The sequence below is a fragment of the Trichoderma virens genome (assembly GCF_000170995.1).
Source record: "Trichoderma virens Gv29-8 chromosome Unknown TRIVIscaffold_3, whole genome shotgun sequence".
Taxonomy (NCBI): Eukaryota; Fungi; Ascomycota; class Sordariomycetes; order Hypocreales; family Hypocreaceae; genus Trichoderma; species Trichoderma virens.
The window spans coordinates 1,891,157-1,916,011 of record NW_014013746.1 but is presented as its reverse complement, the minus strand read 5'-3'; the positions used below and the strand labels follow the sequence as shown (position 1 = coordinate 1,916,011).

Genomic DNA, 24,855 nt, shown 5'->3' with positions numbered 1-24,855 from the left:
GATTTAGAGAATTGGAAGTAGTATCTTTTGCCATGGCATCTTAGTGTTGAATTGCCGTCTAACAAAAAAAAAAAAGAGATTGCAGCACGAAGCCGCCTCTTCTAAGTATACAACATGTTCTAGTCTCTAATAAAGACAAAAACAATAAAACCACCCCAACAAAAAAGAGAAAAAAAATCTATCATCGCCCGCACGCTGGTTTCATGAGCGTAAAAACAGTGTAATGCTGCGGACATTCCCTCTGATCTTCTGTTTCTGCTCCCAGAAAACAAATGTAGTCGTTCCTCCCTGCCCTCCGTTTTTTGTCTAAAGCAGAAAGAAAGAAAGAAAAAAACAATTGGTATCTCCTCCACCTCTCAAAAAAGCAAGTAGAGGATATATGAAAACACACACACAAAAGCCGAATTAATCCTGGCCATCCTTTTTCTTCTTGTCTTCTTTTTTTGTCTCGCTGTGATGGCCCCTCTTTCTCGTTTCTTTGTTCGTGCCTCTTCCCATTTTTTGTATATCCGTGACGCCGCGCCATAAAAAAACAAAGAGAAAAAAAAGAGAAATTTATGCCGCCGCCGTATCCTTTCCCAAACAAAGGAGAGATGATGATAGAAACACACGTGTTGAGTCGTTATAGTGGAGATGGGTGGTTTGTTGTTTGTTTGGGTTTTGTGATTGGAGATTTCGGTGCGCAGCACTGTTTGTGACCTGCATCAGAGCAGGAAGAGAGGGCCATGCAAATTTTTACATGAGCATCATCTTCTGCTGCTGCAGCCTCTCCTTCTCCTCAGCAAAGACGATGCGGCTCATCTCGAGAACGCGCTCAAAGCCCTCGCGGCCCTTGACGGCGTTCTCCTTGAAGCGCGTGCACAGCGTGTCCTCGATGCTGTTCTTGATGCGCTGCCAGCCGCCGCACAGGGCGGTGATGCGGGCGCTCTGCAGGAACTGCGTCTGGTGGTCGCTCAGGGGCTTGTAGACGACCTCCTCTTGCACGCGGACCAGGTTGCTCCACGTCACGTTCTGGCTGACCATTGTCACCGTCTTGTTCTGCGGGTCGACGTAGCTGGCCTCGTAGACGAAGCTCTCCTCCATGTTGCCGCCCAGCAGCGACTTGATCCAGTCGGGGGCGGCCTGCTTGCATGTGATGAGGCGCTCGGTGCGCAGGATGCCGGTCTCGGGGTCGACTCGTCGCGAGAGCGTGTCGACGGCGATGACGTGCTCAGACTTGTTGTTCCATGGGCCGTACTTGCGCCAGTTGGCCGTGGACACCTCGTCCCACGAGTAGTCGTAGGTGACCTGGTTGGAAAAGACCTTCATGGCTTCTGTGTAGATGTGGGGGGAAGCGAATGAGTGATTGAGGGAGGTGGGAAATAAAGGGAGACGAGGGTGTTTGTTGGTTTATATCGAGAAAAGCTCCGATCCAGGTGGCGGGTCGCGGATGGCAAAGATAAACCCAATCAATTTCGTCAATGTTATCTAGGCTAGGGCAATGATCAACCGCGTGCGTGCCTGACGCTGTGATTCGTCTCAGCGATGTCTGATCAAAGGGTACGGTGGAGTAAATGAAAGAACGCTGCCGTCTATTAAAAGAAAAAAAAAGACCTTGTATGACTCTTTCAAAACGATCAGAAGCAAAAAGATCCGGGGGCGGGATTTCGCAATTATATGGAGGCCGGGGGAAAAGAAAAAAAAACCTAGTCAGAGGGCTCGTGCGGGTTTTTTCTCAGGAGGAGCTTCGCATGTGAACGGGCTTGGCTTAGAAGAGGAGCTTTCGGCATCGGAGCAAGCGACCTCGCCGGAAAAAGGTTTTTTTTCATTGGTTTTTTTCTTTCTTTTTGCTTTCGCGCTGCCTCTCCCTGAACTTAGTCATCTGGCTATCGAGGGGCTATTCCGTAAGAGGGAACATCCAACACGGATTGGGTTAGACCGGCGAGAAATCTTCGGGACGGTGGAAGCCGGAAGTGGATCTGATTGGATTTCGGCGGTGCGGGAATCGGCAACAAGGGCAAGAACGCAGCAAAAATACGGTATGTATGGGAGGGGCAACAAACGAGGGCAGCTACGGTCCGGTGATGCTTTCTCGGTCCAGCGCCCTCGGCTCAGTGACGCAGGAAAATGATAAAAATCCTGTGGCGAGCAAGCGGCAGTACCGCAACAAGGCGGTGGCGAGGGCTGCGACGATCGTCATCGAGGGCCGCTCATTGGGCTGGAATTATGGACACATGCAACTCCTTGATGTTGAATTATCCATTTGCCATGGACGTTTCTTTGTTTAGCTGCGGGCATTCCACGATCCCGGGGAAGGCCGTTTCCAGATCGATGCGGAGAAGTAGGTCTCTTGTATTCAGCCGCATCCTCGGGTTCTTCAATTACACCCCGCAACAAGCAGCCGCCATTGAACAGCCGAATTACTAGTAATTACAGCACCCAGTAGTGTAGCAATGTCTTATCTTTTGATTTATTTATTTCTTTTGTTTTCTCTTATCTCTCTACTGTATCGCATCCGTAGCTTAGTAATAGCGATCTTACCTGCTAAAGAGGTAACAGTAGCAGCAGCAGCAGCAGCACATTAAGTAATACTGCCACTACCACTACCGTGGCTTATCTCTTGTCCCCCTGGGATGACTATCAAGAATGTCGTATTCCAGAATCCATCTTGACTCTAGTAGTCTTCTCCGCGGCTGATGACCTCCTTCACGGTGGGTCGGATAAGGATAGTCTGTGGACAGTGTGTCAGAATCCTGCATGCTCCAACGTAAGAAACAGTCAACTTACGTGCTCATATTGAGCGGTGTACGAGCCCTTCTTATCACACAAGGGCGGGTACGCCTCGACAATGTCGTTCTGCACCAGGCTGTTGAGCTATAAGCGAGCAATGAAACGTCAGCATCAAGCATTCAGCAAGAAAAAGAAGCCATCATCCAACAAGGGCACCACCACTTACACCCAGTAGGTACTTCTCCTGGCCCAGGCGGTCGAGATATCGCCTGCAAAAGGGCAGCGTTCCAAAGTTCTTGTTAATTACGTTGAGGAGCGCCTTGGCCGAGCTGAGGCGGAGGTCAACGTGCTGCACATCGCCAACCTTTGCGTAGTGCGACACCTCTCCGTCGTCACGGACGTATCCGTTGCCCGTGCTGCCAAATGTCTCAATGGCAAACACGTCGCCCTCCTCCATCTTGGTCTGGTCGTTGCTCTTCACAATGGGCACCGCCTTTGTGCCGTGAATGCTGTACGGCAGGATGGTGTGTCCCGTCAGGTTGCGAATACTCTTGACGGGGTACGTGGTGCCGTCAATCTCGACCTCGAAGCTCTCCATGACCTCTTGAATGACACCACCAATCTCACCCACGCGGGCATCAATGCCTGCCTCGCGCACACCGGCGTTGGTGGCCTCCCTCACTGCCTGGAGCAGGTTGTCGTACTTGGGCTCAAATGCCATGGTAAAAGCAGAGTCGACAATCTTTCCGTTGACGTGGACACCAAAGTCGACCTTCATGACATCGTTTTGCTGCAGCACCATCTTGTTGCCCGCATTGGGGGTGTAGTGGGCGGCGCAGTGGTTCAAGCTGAGACCGCACGGGAAGCCCATACCGGCAATGTGAGCATCTCCCTCCTCCAGACCCTGATGGCCGGTAAGAGCGCGCACACTGTCCTCAATGGTCTCGGCAATCTCGGTCAGGGTCTGGCCAGGCTTGATGACCTTTTGCGCATACTGTCGCACCTGTCGGTGCACCTCAGCAGCCTCTCGGTAGTCGGCCAAAAACTCGCTGTTGAGGTTATCGAGATGGCGCTTCTCCTCGTTGGTGGTTCGGTAGGCGTTGTCGTTCAAGTACTCGACTTCCTCGCCCTTGGGATACGTCTTGTTGGGGAACAGCTGGCTGACCATGACACGAGGCGGCTCGGTCTGGCTGGTGGGAGCCTTCTTCTTCTTCTTGGGCTTTCTCTTCTTCTTCTTCTTGGCAGCTCCGGTGGTAGAGGGTTCTTCTGCTTCATCTTCGGAGTCTTCTCCGTCGTGAGCGTCTTCGGCATGGCCGTTGGCCGAGTTCCCAGCTTGGCCAGCCGGCTGAGTTCCTTCGGCCACTGGAGTTGCGCACACAGTCAGCATCTGCCGAGATCGCAGCAATACGTAAATGCTCACCTTTCAGCTCCTTGAGAGCTTCGGTGGGGATTTGGGCTGCCATCTTGGCCAACTTGCGTTGTGTCGTGTGTGAGTGTTTCGAACGATCAAATTTTGGCAGAGGGCTCTGCAGCGACTAAACCCCGCCATGGGTGCTGACAAAATTATGTACACTAACCGTGGGTCACCCGCACCGCATTTTTGTATGGCAGAGTGACCAGTTTTTTATGTCCCAAAATATGACAAAGGCGGATGACATCAATGCTTGAAAGTTGCTTGTCGCACCTCCGGAAGCCTATAATTAGAGAGCCCATATAATCCACAAACCACCGTACTTTAAGTGTCACTGTGTTTAATATGCATGTAGATTCGCCCCTATATATTAAATTTGAATGCTGTTCCCCCTACATGTACGGAGTACATTAGCCGAAATACCGTATTTTGCCCAAAAATACAAAGCCCATCCATGGTTCGCCTGGCTATTAATTTGTACATGCGGAATTTCAGTGGAGAGACGTGGGGTTTGTTTGCTACTGCAACCAGCGGGGCTCCGGATCTCATTCCAAAGTTGATCAGGCAGCAAACAATTGGAGCTTTCCAACTGCTACAAAACGGAAGCCATTGGAAGCTCCCGACTTTCCACAACTTGAGGCACATGAAGTCACAGCGTTAACATGGAGCCTCAAGTGCAGAGACTGGTGGACAAGGTTTGGAGGAGGTTCCAGGAAACACCTCAGGACAAGCGCCTGTGTAAGTCGGCCACATATCCCTATGCCCTTTCTTCTTATAAGGCATCGTGGGCATCGATATAAAAGACCTTTCCGCTGTTCTCATAGAATTTCAAAAATTGGAATCATTGATTGCTAACGCTTCATTTAATGCAGTAATCGGAATAGGCGGCATCCCGGGCTCAGGCACGCTTCTCATGCCCCAAAATTCTCATTCTCACTCACCTACTAACAGCTCACCAGGCAAAACTACGCTGGCCCAAATCATCACCAATGATATTAACGCCCTCTCCCTCAAGAATGCGCCCTCATCTCCTCCACCAGCGGCCTTCGTGCCCATGGACGGCTTCCACCTCACTCGCGCCGCTCTCTCCGCTATGCCCGACCCGGTCACCGCTCATGCTCGTCGCGGCGCCCCCTTTACCTTTGACGCACCCAAGTTTCTTGCCCTTATGAAGTCGTTACGGGAACCTATTTCTCCCTCTGTATCGATATTTGCGCCGTCTTTTGATCACGCTGTAAAGGATCCCAAAGAGGACGACATTGCAGTACAACCTATCCATCGAATTGTCGTCTTGGAAGGCATCTACCTAACATTAGATAAGGACGTGTGGCGTGATGCTGCCGCCTTGTTCGACGAGCTGTGGTTCGTCGAAGTGGACTTTGAAGTGGCGAGGAAGAGGCTGAGGGAGAGACATCTCCGAGCAGGCATTGTGCAGACCGTGGAAGAGGGCGATAAGAGGGCCATTGAAAACGATCTGGTAAATGGGAGAGAGATTATAGACTACAGGCTACAGGTTCACGAGTTGGTTCAGAGCAGGGAAGACGGAAACTGGGTCCATGAATAGAATATGCCAATTTATATACATAGATCAAAAGCCAGCTTTTTAAGAAGATAAATAACCAGACTGAATGGGATATATGCCGAGCAAATGTGTACCAGCTCGCTTCAAGAATAATAGAAAGGAAAAAATAAATAGCTAGAAAAGAAAAAAAGGGGGGGATGTTGATGTCCATGCAATCAGCAATAAACAGAAAAGTCCAACAAGCCATGATTCCGAATACCGAGATGCGTGTAAACCGGCAAACACGCAAAACGCTTTTCAACAAATCGCAAATCCTTAGTTGCTCTCAGCCGCCAGAGGCTCATAAGTCATGAGACTGTTCAGCACTTTGACGGGCTGCTTGGCTTAGCCTCTTCATCTCAGGGACCATGGTTACCCCTGTGCCCTTCCTCTCCCGCGCAGCTTCTTGCCACCTTTTTTCGTCCTTGATATCTGGGTTATGCGCCTGGCTGTCCAAGCCCAGCACCTCCAGAAGCTCGGGAATCTCCGCATGATCCCTCGTAGTCTTCATTCTGTGGCACCACGTAATCTGCTTCTCTTCGACCCTCTCCTCGTCTGCCTTGGCTTTGCCGTTTCCATTTCCAGGCCTCTCAAGCGTTCCAAATTGGGGATGCTGCTCCTCCTGCGGCGTGGTGATTGGCGTCGAAACCTGGAACGGCTCGTAGAGGAACTCGCCGCCTACCTGCCGATGGTCGCCGGATTTGAGAGCCAGGCCCTTGGGCACGTGTTTCAGGCCCTGGACAATGCTGTCGAATATTCCCCTTGACGTGCTCTTCTTTGCATATGCTGGCTTATTTCCCATGTTAAGCGTCTTGACCATGCCCAGTGCGTCGAATAGCGACCGAGTCGGGTCCGTGTATATGGGAAACTGGCAGCCCGTCTCCTTGGCATACATGTCGATCAGGGCAGGGTCGCCGCACCCGACAACGGTGATGAAGGTGCTGATGGGAAGTCGGAGAAGAGAATCGGGGGTAATGTGTTGGGACAAGGTACGGATGTATTCCTGGCAGTTCTAGAACGGAGTGTTAGCTGCGATGGACATCAAGACAAGTAGGTAAGAAGTAACAGAAGGAAGCTGAAAGACATACGCCGCAGAAAAAGTGCCGGATAAAGATGATGAGCACTCGTCTGGCCTTGTTGTTGCCCGCATACAGGCTCTTGAACGTCCTCGACTTGCCATTGCTGTCCAGCACAAGGTACTCTTCAATCTTCTTCTGGACGGCAGCAGACGGCAGCACATTGTCCGTCGAGAGCTCGCCGTCAAAGTCCTGCGGCCGCGACTTGTCGATGTCGAGGGAAGGCGGCTTTGACCGTCTGTAAGACGACGCCTTTTCCGATAGGGTGTCGTGTTCTTCGCGCCCTAGGGAGCCATCTTCGGAGCGCTTGTGTGGATTTTGCCCCTCGATGTCTTTGAGGATGCCCGTAAACGAGTGCTGTGGGGGGCCAGTTGGGTCCGCCATTTCGACAGGAAGCGACGCTGCGTTTTGGTGATGATGAAGAAGAAAGAAGAAGAGTTGGTGGTATCAGAAGCAGCAGAAGCAGAAGCAGAAGCAGCGAGATCGCAATATATAAACGGAGAGAAACAAAGAGAGCTCCCGGTGCAGCAGCAGCTATGATGATGATGATATATCACGTCCCGCTGCAATCGGACTTCAAAGCCAGGGGCGCTTGGAGCTCCATCTGGCGCTAACGCAATTGTCGTTCCGGCCTGGGACCAAGTTACTCCGTCCTCTGACGCTGCGCCACGGCGGACCAATGTTCTTTCAGGGACCCTTGCGGTGACATGAGCGCAGGTCCAGATGACACGAATCGCCTCGAGCCAAAGGCCGTCTGCTAGATGCTTTGATTTTCTTAGAGTTGCTGGCGCCTGACTGATTGGGACTGATTGGGTGCAGCGGATGGAGCAGGGACAGCACAAAGCCTCACAGCTAGTAAGGGAGGTTCCAGTTCAGTGGGCGCCAATCGGCTACGACTCTCCATGTCCAGGGACCGGCGGCTGCGGAAGCGTCCAATGGCAGCGCTGGTTTCGGTGAATCCGCGCCCAGACGCAATGGATGACAAAGGCTAGGCTTGTACCTGTACTTGCGTCTGTGCTCTTCCTGTCTCTGTCCAGTACCAGTACCAACTGTACCTTGGTAGTGCCTTTGTGCCTTTTAGTGACGCCTCTGTGGCTGGACCCATGCCAGGATCTCTCCAATTCCACTTCTTTCGGAATCTGTCACTCTGAATATCGAAATACCACCCTCTCTAAACCCCAGATCCCTCCCGACATAGCAACTAAGCCCCGGACTCGCTTCATCTCCACCGCGGCTGTGCTCCGTGGATACGTTTCATCATTTTATTGTTTCAAATCCCCTCAATCACTGTATTATCAATCCCGATTCTGAAAGCAAAACGCAGCCACAGCGCGAGCTTATACCAAATCTGCAGCAAGTGGAGCCGTCCATCACAAGTTTCACATTTCCGGTTCTTTCATCTTTGCATCCACCTCGTCGCCATCGCCATCTTCAACGTCCAGCCCACCATGTCCGACGCAGACGAAAACGACCTTTTCAACATCCAAATCTCCGACTCAGAAGATGACAAGGCGGAGAAAAAGTCCAAGCGCACCGGTCAGACAGAGGATGACTTCCAGGCAGTGAAAAACACTTACCATGCCAAGGTGGAGAATGGCAATGTAAGACACTCATAACACGCTCCTGAAATAATAATCTAGTTGTAACCATTTCTATCATCTAGATTTACCAAACACTTTCCCTCCCATTGGGGCCGGATGCCAACAAACAGCATGTCCAGGAAGTGATCCATGCAGCAGAGGAGCTCTACTTCTTTCGCCGCTATCAACAGGTCATCGATCTCGTATCAAAGGTCCTAGCCCTTGAAGGCGACAAGGGTGGCTTGGATGAGGAGTCGAGAGAGCTACTCTCCATGTATCAGTCAAGATGTAGGCAAAAAATAAAACAAAGTGATTGAACTCAACACAGCCACTCAACAAGACCGACTTCACTTGTGGTTTTGGGCCACACCTGCAACTAATCTCGTATAATCCTGCACAGCCCGTTCATCGGGCCTATTCCTACCTAACTGTCCTGCCCTTACATTCAATGGAACTATCTCAACCATCCCAGAGACGGTCTAAGCCTTGGTCCAATATAGATAGGCCGTCCGCTTTGATACCTTCAATATTCCTAACACAGAAAAGAAGAAAAAAATATCGCACTATTAGCCACTGATTACCAATCTCTCAATCATACCTCAAAAAATCTCTCCCGATCCATCATGTCATTGCCAAGAAACCGCATTCAGAAGCCGGCAAAAGCACCCTTGTTTTCAACAGGTTTGTCGGCCCATCGCGAGGAGCTCAAACCCTTTGGGCTTGGCTTCTGACTTACGAAGACGGGTGCCGTAGCCTTGAGAGGGGAAATGGTAGTTTTTTTCGCAGCCGCTGCCGTTGGGGTGGGAGATGACCAGCCTATGGAAGCAGAATCAGTAACCATCTTCGCCTCTGTTAGTCTCTGGAGCGACGTACCGCCAGCAGTGGCCCATCGAGATGTGGCGAGCCCACCTGGGACCTTCGGGCCAGACTGTGAAGGTCCGCTTGATGCCTTTGAAGTAGAGTTTGAAAGTTCGGTTGGTGCCTTCGTAGCAGAACTCGAGAGTCCACTCGATGCTTTTGTGACAGAACTCGACAGATCTGCTTTCGGGGTGGGGCTCGAGAGTTCACTTGCTGCCTTTGAGACAGAATTAGAGAGTCCAACTGGCGTTTGCGAACCAGAACTAGAGGTTACCTAAGCTCTATGTTTGGCCATGCCCAGTACTGTCTTCTTCTTTGGTTCATCCGGAGTAGGCGAACTCATTTTGGGTTCAACTGGTGTAGGTGGAATCTTTTTGGGTTCAACTGGTGTAGGCGATCTCCTTTGGATCTCCTGGAGGCCCGAGGCCTTGATCTTATCCTGGCGCGACACGGCATGCATTTCCAGCTCCTTGATATCTGCCGTGGTGTACTTGATCCGCTTGCTTGGCTTTTCGGATATCTCTTGCAGATCTTGCAACGTTGCGCTCGAAATGGGGATGTCGCTGCTTCCGGCACTGATACCATGCCTGTACTGTACCTTTCTTTTGATACGGACGAGTAGTCGGAGGAGCTCGACAAGTTCGTCCTTTAGTTCGTCAGACTCTGTCTCAGATTTCATGAATCCCTGTGCCATCCAATTGGCGATTGCTGTCGACTCGATTTCTTCAACGCCCTTCTCGGGGACGTTGACTCCGGTAGCAGTGATCTCGGATAATATTTGCTGGACAATGCGCTGCATGTGGTCTGCGGCCGCCTCTATGGTCAGCGATGGCTGTTGTGGGAGTTCATCCTCCAAGTTAAGAAGGCTTTCTTGGGATTCTTGCTGCAGTGGTAGTTCAAGTGGCTGTGGCGTTTGTAGAACGGCTCTTGTATTGTCATCAGCCGTCTCTGGAACGTCTTCTGGTGCCTCCATTATTGCTTTCGATGGAGTTTGGAGAGGACTTGCTGGTATGTTTTCGGAAGCAGTGACGACTGGGGTGGGCTTAGGAGACGCTGGTCTCGTTTCACCGAACTGCCGAGCAGATTGCTGGAGGCTCTTGAGCAAATACTGAAAACTTTCCGCTGCGGCGGAAGTTCTCAACTTCACTTTGTGCAGGCGCTCATTCCTTGCACCATAGATAATGCAAAAGGGCCCTTGAATAGCTGGAACACCGAGGCTCAGGACATTGTATACTGATTCAGGTTTGCCAGATGGTTTAAGCATTAGCAATCCCTCGTTCCGCTGTATGTGGACCTTTGCTACAAATTTCGCAGCAACAGGTGAACCGTCAATCTCGTCGATAATCTCGCATTCGCCCTGAGACAGGATGTGTTCCTTGACCTGGTGCGAAGCCGATGGGGTCGGTTTGTGCTTGCTGAGATTTTTACCTGAAGCGTCCACATTCTGGCCCTGGCCATTAGAGCCTAAGCTAGCTTTGACTTGGAGACCATTGCGAGACACATTTTGCTTAGAGATGGGTGGTGGTGTCTGTGCAAAAACATTACTGGCACCTTTCGAGGATTTGATCGATGAGGGGGCTTTGGGAATGGCGAAGGGCCTCACTTGGTGTGTTCCCATCGCAAGCCTTGGCGGTGCACTAGCAGAAGATGTGAGCACAACTGAAGCATGAAGCATTTTTAGTCAAGGCATATCAACTTACGATTCAACTGCATGGCGTGCCATGTACTGATTGGTAATCTGCGCCCAAGGGCGACTGTTACCAAGCTCCAGACCTTCCATTTGCTGACTTTCTTCATCAACGATTCTGGCTATACATTTGTTGGTAAGGGCATCAAATAAAATCGAGCGTGGTTCACTTACTTCCCCATTTGCTCTCAAGCTTTTCTTTTCGAGCTTGTGGGATATGGCTAGTTCCTAAGTTGCGAGGCTGATACGTCGGTCGCTTTGCGACATTGCTTAACGGCAGCTCATCTTGCCTGCTTCTCCCGAGCTCGGCCTAGAGTTGAGAGAAGTTAGAAAATTCATTCTCTTTTCCTTTTTCGAAGCATGATACTCGGCAAACGAAGGGATATGATAGAGACGACCAGAAATATGGAGAAGTCTGATCAGGTTCGTCTTACCAAAAGAGCCCGTTTGACCTCCTCAGGATCTGGACCCTGCATCGTGGCGACGGGTCCTTCCAGTCTAGAAATGATGCAGATAGCCGCTGATGGAGATGGATTTTTCAAGAACAGTTGAGGAATGGAGTTATTTGTGCTGAAGTAGAAGTTCGAGAAGCGTGCGGAATCGCGTGCACAGAATCGTGCAGAAATCTAGGCAAAGAGTTGGAAGGTTTGGAAGAAAGAGGAGTAATGCGTAGGACTCTCTGTTTACTTATTTATCAGGCGAAAGGTCAGATGAATTTTCAATACCTCAGGCACACAGAGGGCCTGCCCCTTTTACAGCGCTGGGCAGGCACCGAAGCACTTGCGAACATCTGCTGCAGTGCTTTTCATTGGCCGCAGATACTCATTGCTTTGGCAACCGATAAGGCACCTGCATTATTTATATCTGTAGAGAAGAATACATTTATTCTTTTTCGTCTACAGCTATGTACCAGGCAGGCGGCTTCCAGCGATTTATACGTAGAAAGGACAGTTCAGCTCGCAGGGCTGCTTTGTGTTGGCCGAAACTATTCGGTTCTGCGATGATCAAGGTCTGAGCGACTCTCACAAACAAATACTCGTTCCAAGAAGGAGGAATTTTAAAGGTGTGAAATCAATTGTTGCCTGCCGCATTGATTGATTCAGCAACAAATGCTGTGTGTTGATGCATCTATCCGCTCTCAAATTTTCAAGTCCCAGGGAGAAAGGGGGCGGCAGGTAGACGGATCGATTGCCTCTATTCCTCAATTCATTATCAATTCAATGTTTGAAGTGCAACCATTGCCTGAGCTATATGTTCGCTAGAAATAACATGGCGAGCGTCCGCTTTGTACCTAGTAGTGAGTTGTATGTTAACACTTCTCTTTGAGCTGGACAGCTCAAGCAGTACATTAATTTTTGCTCAAGTATGAGTATCAGATAACTCAGACTCAAAATGGTGTCTGAATTAAAAGATTTCAAGTTAATATGTATTTTTTGCCATGCCCTTTGAGAATGATATCCAGAGAAAGTCTCGGTATATTTATCTAACTCGCTGATTATACTGGCAAGTTTTGTGTAGCAAAGGAAAGCCTCAGAGAAAGTTCACAGAGTCACTTGAGCATAGTTTTATAATGATGATAATTATCAATTCCAATTTTATTTTCTTCTGATAAGTGTCTATATATGCCTCTTCACTTATCGCTTCACTTTGGTATGCCATGCAGCATGTAGATGGCTCAGGCGTATTCGCCATCCGCCGGCTCTAGTGATTTATCCGTCGGAAACTAGCAGTATTGATGGCATTTCCCCAGCTTTCTCCAAACTACATGTACGGAGTAGTCTCGCCAGCTTAGCATGAATCCACCGGCCCAAGTGTAATAACTGGGGCATCAGCGGCAAGAATCGGTCGACTTTAGACCGAGGTTTTGTATGCAGAATGAAGCCTTGCAGCCGATGTTTTGCGTGCGCATGGCCAATATCTAGGTGCTCAAGTTACGGGGATAATCTTCTGCTATCTAATCGCTTAAAATGGGATATCAAATTGACAAATTCCCGTGTTAAAGCCGGTGTTTGGTTTGGTCAATCATACGAAATATGACCGACAATACAAATCCGAGATGCAGCTTGATCACATCTCCAGTGACACGCTATTTCCCACCAATTTGGCAATGGAGGTCTCGCTAATCCTTTTCCGAGGCGTGGATGCGATGTCGGCAAGTAAATGCTAATAGGAAGTTTTAACCGGTATGCTAGGTCTATATATTACAGCCCATGGTCAAATAGTTTTCCCAGCATTCTTTCATTGCGTATACTCCTCTATAGACGTGATTGATGTGTTTCACCCCGCCTTCGTACCACTGCCTCGTGTCTCAATATTGAATGCAGGGAGATAAGACAACCGGATTCTGTATTTACTCGTATTTGCACACCGATTCGGCATTAGGTGGTTCATCTTTGCAGCAACATCATTAACACAAAGCTGGACGTCATGTCGAGAAAGGTCTCAACTTGGGAAGTGACCCAGCACAACAAGCGGGGTGATGCGTGGATTGTCGTGGACGGAGAGGTGTACGATATGACTGAATTCGCGCCCGAGCATCCTGGCGGACCGGAGAGTAAGTTAAATCGAGTACAGCAAAGATAAGAAGGCATCTTGCTCATGTGCCCTTAGTTATTCACAAGTTTTCCGGAATGGACGCTACAGAGGAGTATAGCCGAGTGCATTCGCCTTCATTAATCAGGGAGACTCTGGGGGCAAAAGGTCATGTCGGATCACTGGACACATCAACAATAACAGAGGAATGGAAAGCAGCCAATCAAGCCATAAAGCAGTATGGATCAACTCCACCGCAAGAGAAGCCAGCTCTCGATGAGATTTTCAACATGGATGACTTCGAAAAGGCGGCACATGTGACGCTGTCGGACAAATCATGGGCATACATTAAAGGAGGCTCAAATGACAACATTACACGAGACGCAAACAGCTCCATGCTTCGACAGATCTGGCTGCGGCCCAAAGTTATGCGCAATGTTGGCACTGTGACGGCACAGACGAAGCTCTTCGGATGTGACCTTGAGATGCCAGTTTTCATCTCGCCCACCGGAGCTGCGCGAGCAGGCGGTGCTGAAGGTGAGCTGACTCTGGCTCGAGGCGCTGGTGCGGCCGGTATTGTGCATTGCTTCGCGACGCCATCGTCATACACTCACCTCGAGATTCTACAAGAGACAAAACGCCATGCCTTCTTCCAGCTGTACGTCAACAAAGACCGGTCCAAGTCCGAGGCTATTGTCCGCACAATCGAGGCTACCGGCAAAGTAAAGGCCATTCTCGTAACGGTCGACGTCCCCGTGATCCCCAAGCGGGAAGATGACGAGCGCGTAAAGTCAAAAGAACAGTTGCAGATAGCTGGAATTGGTCTAAGCCCCGAAATTGTGGTTGGCGACAATAAAGGTGCTGGTATGGCACGTCAAGTATCGTCATTTATCGATCCGACATTTAGTTGGGACGATTTGAAATGGCTGCGAAGCATTACTGAACTGCCGATTGTCGTCAAGGGCATCCAAAGTGCAGCCGATGCCATCATGGCTGCGAAAATGGGAGTTCAAGGTATCGTGATCAGTAACCATGGTGGTCGCGCGGCCGACACTGCGCCGCCAACCATTCTCGTCTTGCTGGAGTTGCAGAAGCATTGCCCTGAGATATTCAGCCAGCTTGAAGTTTTGATCGATGGCGGGTTCCGACGAGGGTCGGATATCGTCAAAGCCATTTGTTTGGGCGCATCTGCCGTTGGACTCGGCAGGCCATTCCTCTACTCCTTGGGCTACGGCCAGGAGGGAGTAGAGCGCGTAGCATGGAGTAAGTACATGTATCACTTCTTTATTGGTTGGAGTTTGCCGGAATGCTGATTACTTGTGCAGTTCTCAAAGACGAAATAGAAACGGCTATGCGCCTATGCGGCATGACGGATTTGATGAGAGACGCACATCCGGACTTTGTGAATACCAGTAGCCTGGACTTGATGGTGCCTGGTCTTAAGCATCCCTACGCGCGCAAGGTTAACAAGTCTAATGGATGGTTGAGTTCACTCCGGTCCAAGCTGTAACCTTGTGAGAGGTGGTACGATAACTTCAATGTTGTATAGCGCGATTATTTACATGTATGCTGGCGAGAATAGATTCGAATCCATACAAGTAACAGTCTCAAACAAAGATTAGGTTCTCTCTAGTTCTTATTCAATTCCACAACACCACCGAGTCTATTTTGATCCACAGCTGCCACTCTTTTTACATGTCTCGCCGCTTTCTATCGTATCTTTATAGGTACCTGTATTGGTTCTACAAAAACACGAAGACTGGACAGGAATATCTGCTAAGCACATCGCAAACTTCAACGGAAGCTCGAGCAGCTTAGCCTCAGCCGTTCGTCCCAGTAATGTCAGACACTCGTGATATCCATGCAAAGCCCAAATGTTATTTGGATGCTGGTGGCCCCGAGGCAAAGACTCATCGAGGCCGAGATCTTCTGCATAAGCTGCAGCCGCTTCTTCCACGCGGCCTTGTTCTAGCAGCAGAGCCGCGTAGGCGTGACGGGTTGGTTGCATCCAGCCCCATGGCTCGCTGTATAAAAGGTGATCATCCAGGTGAATAGATTGGCGCAAATGCTCAAAGGCTACTTCATAGTTGCCCCTGCGGTACTCAATCTCCCCGGCCAGCATTTCCACGGCGACTTTGAGAATGTCAACGCACTTGTTTGGGTAGTCCAATCGTGAAGATGGCACCCGGATTAGAGCTTCAGTGAATAATGTTTGTTGTTTCAAAGCCTCCATCACGTTCCCCGTAGCGGCGTAAGCGACACCTTTGGCGTAATGGATCGTGGCGGTCGTGACGCAGTAGAGATATTGATTTGTCGGTAGTGTAAGATTGATAATATCGTCCCAACAGCCGAACCTGATCAAGACATGAGGTCGAACGGCACAAAAGGCTTCCAACCAATCTGCCATCGGTGGAGACTCGACTGTGAGCAGGGCCTCGGGTAGTGCTTCCTCCAAATAAGTGCAGTTCTCAAGAGCTACTCTCGATTGCCCAGATAGCATGGCCGCGTATATCAACGAGTGATAGTCATGGGCCCAATAGAAAGTATACATATTCATGCCGCCGACCTTTTCGACAAATTTCGCATCTGCTTTAACAGCCGCCGTGTTGGCAGCAACGGCACTTCGATAATCTCCAATAAGAACATCGATATGCGATGGCATGTGGTTTAGATGCCCGCTCTCTGGCACGAGGCCGCGCAGCAGGTCAGCCGAAGGAACAGCAACTTCAGGTGTACGTGACATTTCCATGAGATGAATATGTAAATGAAGCAATCCAGGATGTTCGTCAGCGCCCTTTTGAGTCAACGCCCGCGAGACAGCTGCACTAGCATCGAGTGTGCGAGCATTGGGACCAGGCTTGCCGGTGTATGGATCCCACATAGCCCAAGGAGTGAGATTCATGAGGGCATCAGCATACAGAACAACAACGTCTAAATCGCCGCTGAACTGTTTGTAAGCAGTTTCCATAGAATCAGCATACGCACGATTCCACACTGAGTAGTCGTCTGTCGGAGTTGGCTGGGGATATCGGGCGACAATGGCTCGGACAAGAGCTTGCTCGACTGGACTAGCATTTCCGATGAGATCCAATGCTCGTCGTGACGCGCTGTAAGTGGCTTCAAGGGCCATTTTCAGGTCTTTTGGGTCAAACAAGCGCCACGCCTTGTTGTAATACGGTCCCCGAGTATACGCCAATCCCCAGTATCCCATTGCGCAATCCGGGTCTGCCGAAATGACCTTCTCAAAACAGTTGGATGCCTCCTGGGTATTGAAGCCATAGGCCCAGATGAGGCCTCGATTAAACCACCGCTGAGCATCGGGGCTTTTGGTTGTAATGGGACGATGATAGGTTCCGAGATTGAAGTAGCCATCGTCCTCGAGGACAGCCAGCTTCTTGTTCATCGTATGCGCCTTTTCCTCCATATCGCTAATGACTTTTGTAACTAGATCTCATTGCAATAACTCAGTCTTATGTATAATCAACGGTAGGGAGGCTTTTATAGTAATTCGTCTCCATTGCGAGGTTAGTACAATGACTCGTTAACGCCACGCCTTTCCTGCTGCATATGTGACACAACCAGACATTTTTCTGTTCGGAAAGATTCCCGTAAGTAGATGAAGAGTAATCCATTGCCCCGCAATCGAATGAAACCGGCCAAGTAGATACAAATAAGTCAGCTTGGCAGCTTTCAGCCGCTGCAGAACTACCGCAGAGGGGTTTATAAAGCTGTAGATCAGGTCGACTCTGTATTTATAAGCTCCAGATACTCCAGACTACTCCGAAATACTCCGATTTAGTCAATCGCACCCCCGGGCCGAACAGCTCTAGCTAGGGACGGCCGACCCTTGTTCAACTAGATTAGCGACATCCGATGAAGAACTGGAAGCTGTCGGATGTGGCGCGATGAAGTGGCCAGATGCCATTATGTCACTGCAGTAGCGGAGAGCGACAGATTAGCTACATGATATTATAGTTTTGTATTTATTGTTCTACGTCGTATGTTTTCTCTTTCAGTTGTTCAACTTACCTGACGAGGCGTAATCGCAAGATAATATAACATCATCGCTCATGAGCACCATTAAAGACATATAGCCTTAGAATCTGTAATAATAAAAACTTTGTCTTGCTAAATATGCACACTAGTACTCGAAAATGATTCTACATGTTTATTTTAGTTTACAATCTTGATGACAACCTTTCCAAAGTGCTTGCTCTCCCACTGGTGCTGATACGCCTTCTTCATATCTTCAAAAGAAAAGAGGTTAGAATCAACCACCGGATGGATCTTTGCAGAGTCAATCGCCCGATTCATCTCCTCAAACTGCTGTCTGGAGCCGACAAAGATGCCGCGGACAATGCAAAGGTGGTTCAGAGCGTCCATCAGAGGAGGCTGCTTCTCAGAAGAAGTGAGGAACCCAATGAGGGTAATGACACCCTCCAGCTTAATGGCCTTGAGTGACTGCGCAACGCTTGCGGCACCGCCAATCTCGAGAATGTGGTCGAATCCCAGGCCTCCGGGAGTCAGGGCTCGGGCGACCTCGCCCCAGTTGGGGGTCTGCTTGTAGTTGATAACGTGGGAAGCTCCCAGCTTCTTCAGGGCGTCGGCCTTGTCATCCGTGGAGGTTGTAGAGACAACGGTTGCGCCCGCAGCAACAGCAAACTGAATAGCTGCAAGGCTAACGCCACCAGTACCCTGAGTCAAGACCCAGTCGCCAGCCTTGATAGCCTTTGACTGCAGTCCGTACAGGGCGTTCCATGCGGTAAGGGGTGCGCATGTCAGAGTGCTAGCCTCAACGGCGTTGAGAGAGGATGGGGCCTTGACAAGACAGTGCTCGCCAAAAACACCATAGTTGCGCAGTGTGCCATCAACGGCGCCACCAAGGCCACTTCCAACAGCCTCGGGGGTAATGGGGTTCGTCTGGTGGTGCTCGTTGAACAATGTGCACACTCGGTCACCCTTTGACACTCTGGTAACCTTGGGTCCAACAGCAAGGACAATACCGGAACTATCGGAGCCAGGAACGACAGGTAGGCTCATGGCAAATGGGTAGAGTCCCTGACAAAGGAGTTAGCTGCCTGAATTTTTGTACCAGGAATTTCGTATTTATACGTACTCTTGGGATGGCCAGATCTCTGTAGTTTAGAGAGACAGCTTCAACTTGAACCAGAACATCATGCTCGCCGAGCTGAGGGAGAGGAACATTTTCTTGCAGAACGAGGCCGTCAAAGCTGTCGCTGTGGATGTCACGGATGGACCATGCTCGTGAAGTAGTAGGGAGAGCCATTGTGATGGATGACAAAGGATAAAGAAATCTGAGAAGATGAGAAGTTTTTTCGTAGGCTTGAGTTGTGTTGTGTTATCTATAATGGAATTGAATGGCATGTACTGGTGCTCGTCGAGCAGTATTTATATCTGTAGATTGAAGGCTGGATGTGTTGGTCTGCCTCAATTATAAATCCGAGTGGATAACATTTACATCATTGCCAAAAGGTTCAAAGTGCCACTTGAATGGCGACTTAGGCAAGACAAAAAACTTTGTGCATTATTAATTGAAGGTTAATTAGGTGCCTCTCTTACATCTAGACTGGGTCGTCCAGCCTTACGCATCAACAGACAGTAATACATGAGCTCTAGTACCGGCAGATGAAACGAGATGGAGCTTTCCTTGTCATGTTTGTCAGAAAAATTCGCCTACCCAGTATGAACTGCAAGAATACCAAGCTTAATTACTTCTTGATTTCAGATATGCCAAAGAATCGAGCATCTTTGACGCCTCTTCGGGAACATGAAATCTGAATGACATAGCTTCATTGGCTCGTCATCCCCACAAGCATCGGCCGACCCCTGTCATCACGAGCAGAATGTTAAATCTGGAGCGGAAGCTAGCAGGGGTCGGCCGGCCCCTGCTCTTCAAACAGCGTACACAGTTTATCTTCAATAACATTAACACTGTTATGCTGTGCTCCTGATCACTGACTCGTCGCAATACAACTTATCCGCGCAAGGCAGAGCGTTAATGGGCTCAACTCGGGTTTGTTTATTCCCGTCAAGTGGTTTGGTTAGATACACAAATGGACCAATGACTTAAGTCGTTCGCATTACCTCCTTGACAACCGACCCCTCATCTCATGCAACACAGCTTCCAGGACTCAACATGAGTCAATTTGAGTTGCAGATAGAAGATGGCTATAATGACTTGAAGTCATGGCTATTGTTCTTGTATTTGATGGTCCAACTGCTGGGCAAATCCAATTCACATAGTGTAAACTTCGAATTTGGTCAAACCTACCTTTTTGGTCGAAGTTTCCTGCCTTAGAGGTGCCGTTTCATCCATGGTGAGACTTTAATTTTATTTTTTGAGTAATCGACATAACTATACGCCGTTTCGCTTTCTCTTGTCTATCCAAAGCGAGGAACTTGTTTGGCTCCCTCTGTTGGTGGGACAAAGCTCAACCTCCTCTCGCAGTAAAACTCAAGCCCAACGTTCTTCAGGTCGGCCGCTCCGTTATCCAATCCGCCGCTCTTGATGACAATCTCGCCGGGCATGACGTCCAGCACTCCGTACAGGCTGGAACCGCAGTTTGCGCAGAAGAAGTGTCTGTTCTTCTTTCCAGAGTCACCGATGGTGTCGTAAAACTTGGGCTCGCCTAAAGTCGATTAGACCTATTGTTGGATTCTCAATGAGGAAAAGAGCTGACCCTTGGTAACCTGGAAGGACGCCTCTGGGACTACGGCATTTGCGGTATATGTTGAGCCAGTCCACTATCAGGTGTCAGCAATGGCATTCGGCGGAGTGTTTATTTCGATGCATAGGCACCTTCTGGCAGTCTGAGCAGTGGCAGAGAGCCGTGAGCGTCGCCGGGCCTGTTGAACCATTCGAGTTAGAGTATAAGTTCAAAATAGATGCCATATTGTTGTGTAAGGACAACTCACTGCTGCTGGCATAAGCCACCTCCCCACACAAGCAACTTCCTGTAAGAGACATTTTGTTTTGAATAGTTTAAATAGATGAACAACAACTACGGTTCAAGCACCAGTACGACGTGTCAAGCGCTATATATACTCGTACGTCTATTTACAAAAGCGCGGGGTATCTGGATGTCTGAAACAGGTAGTTCTATAACAACTCGGAGTAACATGGATTCGGACACATGGAAACTTGGGGCCACCCACAACCCATCATGCGATGATCCGCATTGGCCCGCGATGGTCCGAAGAGCGATGTAATGTGGTAACTGTTGCAGATACGGTGGGTTCAGCATCGTATCCGGCCACAAGTATTGCGAGCTTGACAGTAGTAATCTAACATTGGGTTCCACTTCTAGCCGTACAGCCGTAATGGAGTTGTTCTTGGTGTCTTGTCTGAGTCTCAATTAGGTGCATGATGTATTGGCTGAGTGCAGAAATGTATGCGTACCGGACAAGTGGAATGTTTGCCGCCCAGTGGGGCTACCCTGGATTCGAGAAAAAAACATTAAGTACATCCGCGATACGGAGCGAAGGATTGCTCGTATCAACAAGCTAACATATACGCTGTCTTGGAGCTTCATTTCCATGTTGATAAGGGGTGGCCAGTGGCAAAAGTACATGCACGTAGCCAAGATCACACGCGGTTGTAGAGAGAAGCGGTTCTACATACAAGAATGTCGACTTGGCGATGTAGACAGGTAGCGTACTAGCTGAACACGATTGTAATATGTATCTACCAAGGCTATGGTAAGTAAAGAGTTAAAGCGTTTAAGCGCTTTAATAAGTGTTATTCAGTAGAGCAAGTGCGGGTATTTTACACAATTCTAGAAGCGATAGATACTCTTAGAGACACGGCTTGTCCCACATTTCCATCTTTGCAACTGTTGACATCACCAGCAGAATAGGTGTGGCAATACCAAAACACTAGGAGCTAATGAATCTGATTTATTGGAAATGTAGAACTAATGATTGGTTTAGGCATTAATAATGAAGTCTTTGTGGCGTCTAGCTGATGAGAGCCTGCCGTGAGGTTTACAGATTATAGTGGCAATAGTAGCATCGCCAGCCAGAGAGCAGCAAGGCAAAGTTGTGGTTTACATCGAACTCACTTGACTTATCAATGGCACTCCTCACTTACAATTCAATACCCCCAAATAAGCAAACAATCCCTGTTACGCTACATTTATTACATATCATCGAAGCTCTTCGGGTCATAGGGTAGCGGCCTATAGCCCACTGCCAGGGGTTGCCCGATCTCGTCCGCGGTACAGTTCGCGCTACACTGTAGTACAAAATGCCCTAAACTGTGGCGCCGCCTTCAAGCCGCCTTTCTTCACCATCTACCTATTGAAACAACTGAGATCTGGGAAAACAAATCCGATTACTTACCAGTAGGTAGTTTCTGGTTAGCCACCCTCTGGTCCAGACTCTCTTTATATATGTAGTAGCTACCTAGCGTTGTATCTGCCGATGCTGCCGTTTGGCACGAGTAGTACGTACCCGCAACCAGAGAGTACATGTATTACTAAATCATCCATCCCATTAGAGCTTTTCTCGCCTCTCGCCTCAGGCCTGCGGATCCAAGGCAACAGCTCGGAACTAGAATGAATCTTTGACAAGGGTCGGCCGATGGTGTATATACAGTGGCCCTCGCTTCCTCTTCGATTGCACTAGCAAAGTGGCATCTCAGTGGAGGCCTGAATTGTTCCGTCAATCGTTGTATCCTCATCTTCAGCCTGCTGTGCATTGGGTCGTTTGTAGATCCGCCCGCGGCAACATGACTGAGCATGTGGCTTTTTCATCGAGCAGCAATCAACTCGAAGCAGGAGTTGCTGCTAATCGGGCCGGCTTTACTCCAGGGACATGCTTGAATTGCCGTCGTCAAAAGCAGCGCTGCGACAGACTCATCCCCCAGTGTTCTCGGTGCTCCACGTAGGCATCTGCCAGACCCGAGTCTGTATCCGTGACCACAGGCACCTTACTAACAATATCATGGCTGTTAGGAAGGCAATTCGATGCGTCTATCCAACGAAAAACGACGTGGCCGTCCACGCACTGGTGCCGGTGGCCAGCAGCACAAGTCATATGCTAATACCGTGCTCCAGGCCTTGCCGCTTCCACCTCTCCCCTCACGGCGAACGCGATTTACTCTGGGCGGCATGTTCAAAGCCTGGCGCGTACATCCAAGGCAACTATTACCAGCCTTCGTTGTATCATGTTGTGAGAGACATCTTTGATCAAAGCGGCATCAGCGTAACGGATGTTGTAGCCAAATATTTTGATCTGGCATACTATTGGCTACCTACTCTGGACAGAGAGGCGGTTTATGACGAAGCAGCACGTTTTAACTTGTGCGAGGCAGTCAATCATGATGCGTTTGCCTTATTGCTTCTCTGTATGCACGCCTTCGCCGAAGGTCCTTGCGAAATCCAAGCCCAATCGACACAAAGCGTTTTATATCGCACTTCGCGGCAGCTGTTTGTTATTCTACAGACATCTCCTGATATTCCTGCTCGCACTTTGCTACAATGTGGTATCATTCTGACGACATATGCATGCGGCCATGGTATGAGCAAAGAGGCGTACGAGATATTGACAATATGCATCGGTCTTATTCGCCGTCTCAGCATCGATGGTTACGCGGCGGCAGAATCAAGGATGGGAATGGACCACAACCGTTACGATCAATTGGAATTGGATCTCTGTTGGAGTGGTATTATCCTGCTTGATAGGTAAGCTACGAAACATGACGAGAATCGTCCGAGATGTGATATTAACCGCTTCTGTAGGACTATAGTTCTCTCCAACATCGACCAGTGCCTGCCGTATTTGGTGGAAGCGCATCACATTCCCACAACCTCTGCCATCTTTCAGGTATCAAATATCGACCTCTACAGCCGGAATACTATCCGGAACCTGCTAGCACGAGCAGAGCACGCTGTCCGCCTTGGCGATATGCTAAAGGATATCCTGGGACCCGACACTAACAAGTACGAAGCGGTAGAAGCAGAAATATGCAATCAGATTAGCGAGTATATTCATACGACTGAAGGAGGCAATTTCCCTCTCTGTGAAACAGTTGCCATGTCGCTTAGGTAAGTGATACGATAACTCGTTCTTTTCTGTCTTGCAAGGGCCTTTGCTGATCGACAAAAAAGTGCTTTAATCATGCTCTATCGCAAGCAAAGTTACTACAGGATGCCGATCGATAACCCCAAAGCGGCCTTGACATTTAATTGCGTACATAACATGATCATGGACACATGTCGTGACGAAGCCGAATGGGTTCAGGCCCACGGCTGGTCCAACAACACCAGACCATGCTTCTTTGGACTCTGTTGTCTATATGGTGCTGCCGCTCAATTAAACGAGCTGCGTTTGGAAGGTCTATCGACTGAGGATATTTGGACTCTACGAAACTCTTTGCTATCATTCTCAAACCGCTGGAGACTTGGAGGCGAGTGCTTCTCTTATACTCGTGATGTGAATATGAATGTTCTAACAGCTCAAATAGAAAACTTTTTAAGCCATCTCAACTCGATGAAGAGTATGAGTAATACGCCGAGTCAAATCAGCGCCACGTAATTCCGAATGAAAGCCCTTAAGTAGGGACAATGGAGGCAATTTACGATTCAACTCTGTTACCCCAGTACACACACAGACAAAACACAGAGTACCGGCCCTACAATTCCACGAGAAACGAGTCAGGATAAAGATTACTCCCTACATGTCAAAGCGATCGTATTTCCAGAGCTCAGGGTCTTGCACGTCGCTGCGGGTTCATCTTGGAACTCCAGATGCATAACACCTGCATCTTATTCACCTCGCCAAGAAAGCCCTACGGGCAACCCGAGAAGATGGAGAAAAATGAGCAGAATTCCGCAGGCAACTAGGTGCTGCAGGTAGGCTGCATGACAGGCTCGTTCTCGGTTTTTGTGTTGAGAATAAGCGGCCGCCATCTTCGTCGTTGACGTCCTCGTCTGGACAATCAACTCGCTCTATACGCAACAGAAAACTTCTGGGTTCCATCAACGGTATAGGATCGATGGGCCATACTCTGGGCAACGTTCCTAGTGGCGTCGATGTCAATTATTCGAGGCTAGCTGTCTGGACCTTTGGCTCAGGTACGCTACGCGTAATTTGGTCAGGGGCCGTTAATTTTCATCTGGATCAAGCTTGATTGTACGGCAAAGTTTAGGCCAGGTACAGCCACGACACAGGCCCCTCCGTAATCTTTGATGTTCCCGGCTCTGGCTTACCCCGGATGGTTATCTGACTAGTATGTTAGATTGAACCATAGTGTTGGGTAGAACGCATTTGGCGGCTCAAGCTAAGCAATTACTAAAAAGTCCTTGAATCATGAGTTGTCCTCCCATGAGCATGTCGACTGTAAGACCAGCGCATCTTGCCACTAAATGACTAGGAGACTTTGGGATATCGGCATCAGAAATCACTCGATGCCGCTGACA

General features: G+C 49.3%; 11 protein-coding genes across 11 annotated transcripts; 4 read left to right on the top strand and 7 right to left on the bottom strand.

Annotated features, from left to right (window-relative positions):
* Positions 1 to 735: 735 nt before the first annotated feature.
* Positions 736 to 1,308, bottom strand: TRIVIDRAFT_33003 (uncharacterized protein; the record flags this gene model as incomplete). The annotated part of the gene is made up of 1 exon (XM_014104398.1): positions 736 to 1,308. The coding sequence occupies one exon, from the start codon at positions 1,306 to 1,308 to the stop codon at positions 736 to 738; it is 573 nt and encodes a 190-aa protein (XP_013959873.1).
* A 1,118-nt stretch (positions 1,309 to 2,426) lies between these two features.
* Positions 2,427 to 4,198, bottom strand: TRIVIDRAFT_85438 (uncharacterized protein; the record flags this gene model as incomplete). Its single annotated transcript, XM_014104397.1, has 4 exons — positions 2,427 to 2,710; positions 2,767 to 2,853; positions 2,936 to 4,071; positions 4,130 to 4,198. 4 exons carry the CDS (start codon positions 4,170 to 4,172, stop codon positions 2,654 to 2,656), a joined length of 1,323 nt encoding a protein of 440 aa, XP_013959872.1.
* Positions 4,199 to 4,782: 584 nt separating this feature from the next.
* TRIVIDRAFT_189426 (uncharacterized protein) lies at positions 4,783 to 5,684 on the top strand (the record flags this gene model as incomplete). The annotated part of the gene is made up of 3 exons (XM_014104396.1): positions 4,783 to 4,858; positions 4,993 to 5,022; positions 5,080 to 5,684. The coding sequence occupies 3 exons, from the start codon at positions 4,783 to 4,785 to the stop codon at positions 5,682 to 5,684; spliced, it is 711 nt and encodes a 236-aa protein (XP_013959871.1).
* Positions 5,685 to 5,982: 298 nt separating this feature from the next.
* TRIVIDRAFT_31809 (uncharacterized protein) lies at positions 5,983 to 7,141 on the bottom strand (the record flags this gene model as incomplete). The annotated part of the gene is made up of 2 exons (XM_014104395.1): positions 5,983 to 6,693; positions 6,770 to 7,141. 2 exons carry the CDS (start codon positions 7,139 to 7,141, stop codon positions 5,983 to 5,985), a joined length of 1,083 nt encoding a protein of 360 aa, XP_013959870.1.
* A 1,064-nt stretch (positions 7,142 to 8,205) lies between these two features.
* On the top strand, positions 8,206 to 8,654 carry TRIVIDRAFT_19500 (uncharacterized protein; the record flags this gene model as incomplete). Its single annotated transcript, XM_014103804.2, has 2 exons — positions 8,206 to 8,358; positions 8,421 to 8,654. The coding sequence occupies 2 exons, from the start codon at positions 8,206 to 8,208 to the stop codon at positions 8,652 to 8,654; spliced, it is 387 nt and encodes a 128-aa protein (XP_013959279.1).
* A 329-nt stretch (positions 8,655 to 8,983) lies between these two features.
* Positions 8,984 to 11,358, bottom strand: TRIVIDRAFT_219428 (uncharacterized protein; the record flags this gene model as incomplete). The annotated part of the gene is made up of 6 exons (XM_014104394.1): positions 8,984 to 9,153; positions 9,211 to 9,412; positions 9,500 to 10,832; positions 10,896 to 11,004; positions 11,057 to 11,192; positions 11,317 to 11,358. The coding sequence occupies 6 exons, from the start codon at positions 11,356 to 11,358 to the stop codon at positions 8,984 to 8,986; spliced, it is 1,992 nt and encodes a 663-aa protein (XP_013959869.1).
* Positions 11,359 to 13,309: 1,951 nt separating this feature from the next.
* TRIVIDRAFT_32483 (uncharacterized protein) lies at positions 13,310 to 14,924 on the top strand (the record flags this gene model as incomplete). The annotated part of the gene is made up of 3 exons (XM_014104393.1): positions 13,310 to 13,436; positions 13,493 to 14,677; positions 14,740 to 14,924. 3 exons carry the CDS (start codon positions 13,310 to 13,312, stop codon positions 14,922 to 14,924), a joined length of 1,497 nt encoding a protein of 498 aa, XP_013959868.1.
* A 181-nt stretch (positions 14,925 to 15,105) lies between these two features.
* TRIVIDRAFT_62332 (uncharacterized protein) lies at positions 15,106 to 16,838 on the bottom strand (the record flags this gene model as incomplete). Its single annotated transcript, XM_014104392.1, has 2 exons — positions 15,106 to 15,124; positions 15,199 to 16,838. The coding sequence occupies 2 exons, from the start codon at positions 16,836 to 16,838 to the stop codon at positions 15,106 to 15,108; spliced, it is 1,659 nt and encodes a 552-aa protein (XP_013959867.1).
* A 749-nt stretch (positions 16,839 to 17,587) lies between these two features.
* Positions 17,588 to 18,701, bottom strand: TRIVIDRAFT_55037 (uncharacterized protein; the record flags this gene model as incomplete). Its single annotated transcript, XM_014104391.1, has 2 exons — positions 17,588 to 18,472; positions 18,531 to 18,701. The coding sequence occupies 2 exons, from the start codon at positions 18,699 to 18,701 to the stop codon at positions 17,588 to 17,590; spliced, it is 1,056 nt and encodes a 351-aa protein (XP_013959866.1).
* A 1,115-nt stretch (positions 18,702 to 19,816) lies between these two features.
* TRIVIDRAFT_32491 (uncharacterized protein) lies at positions 19,817 to 20,402 on the bottom strand (the record flags this gene model as incomplete). Its single annotated transcript, XM_014104390.1, has 4 exons — positions 19,817 to 20,064; positions 20,116 to 20,179; positions 20,235 to 20,281; positions 20,351 to 20,402. 4 exons carry the CDS (start codon positions 20,400 to 20,402, stop codon positions 19,817 to 19,819), a joined length of 411 nt encoding a protein of 136 aa, XP_013959865.1.
* A 1,761-nt stretch (positions 20,403 to 22,163) lies between these two features.
* On the top strand, positions 22,164 to 23,971 carry TRIVIDRAFT_144548 (uncharacterized protein; the record flags this gene model as incomplete). Its single annotated transcript, XM_014104389.1, has 5 exons — positions 22,164 to 22,318; positions 22,390 to 23,118; positions 23,176 to 23,326; positions 23,411 to 23,481; positions 23,545 to 23,971. The coding sequence occupies 5 exons, from the start codon at positions 22,164 to 22,166 to the stop codon at positions 23,969 to 23,971; spliced, it is 1,533 nt and encodes a 510-aa protein (XP_013959864.1).
* Between the last annotated feature and the right edge of the window lie 884 nt (positions 23,972 to 24,855).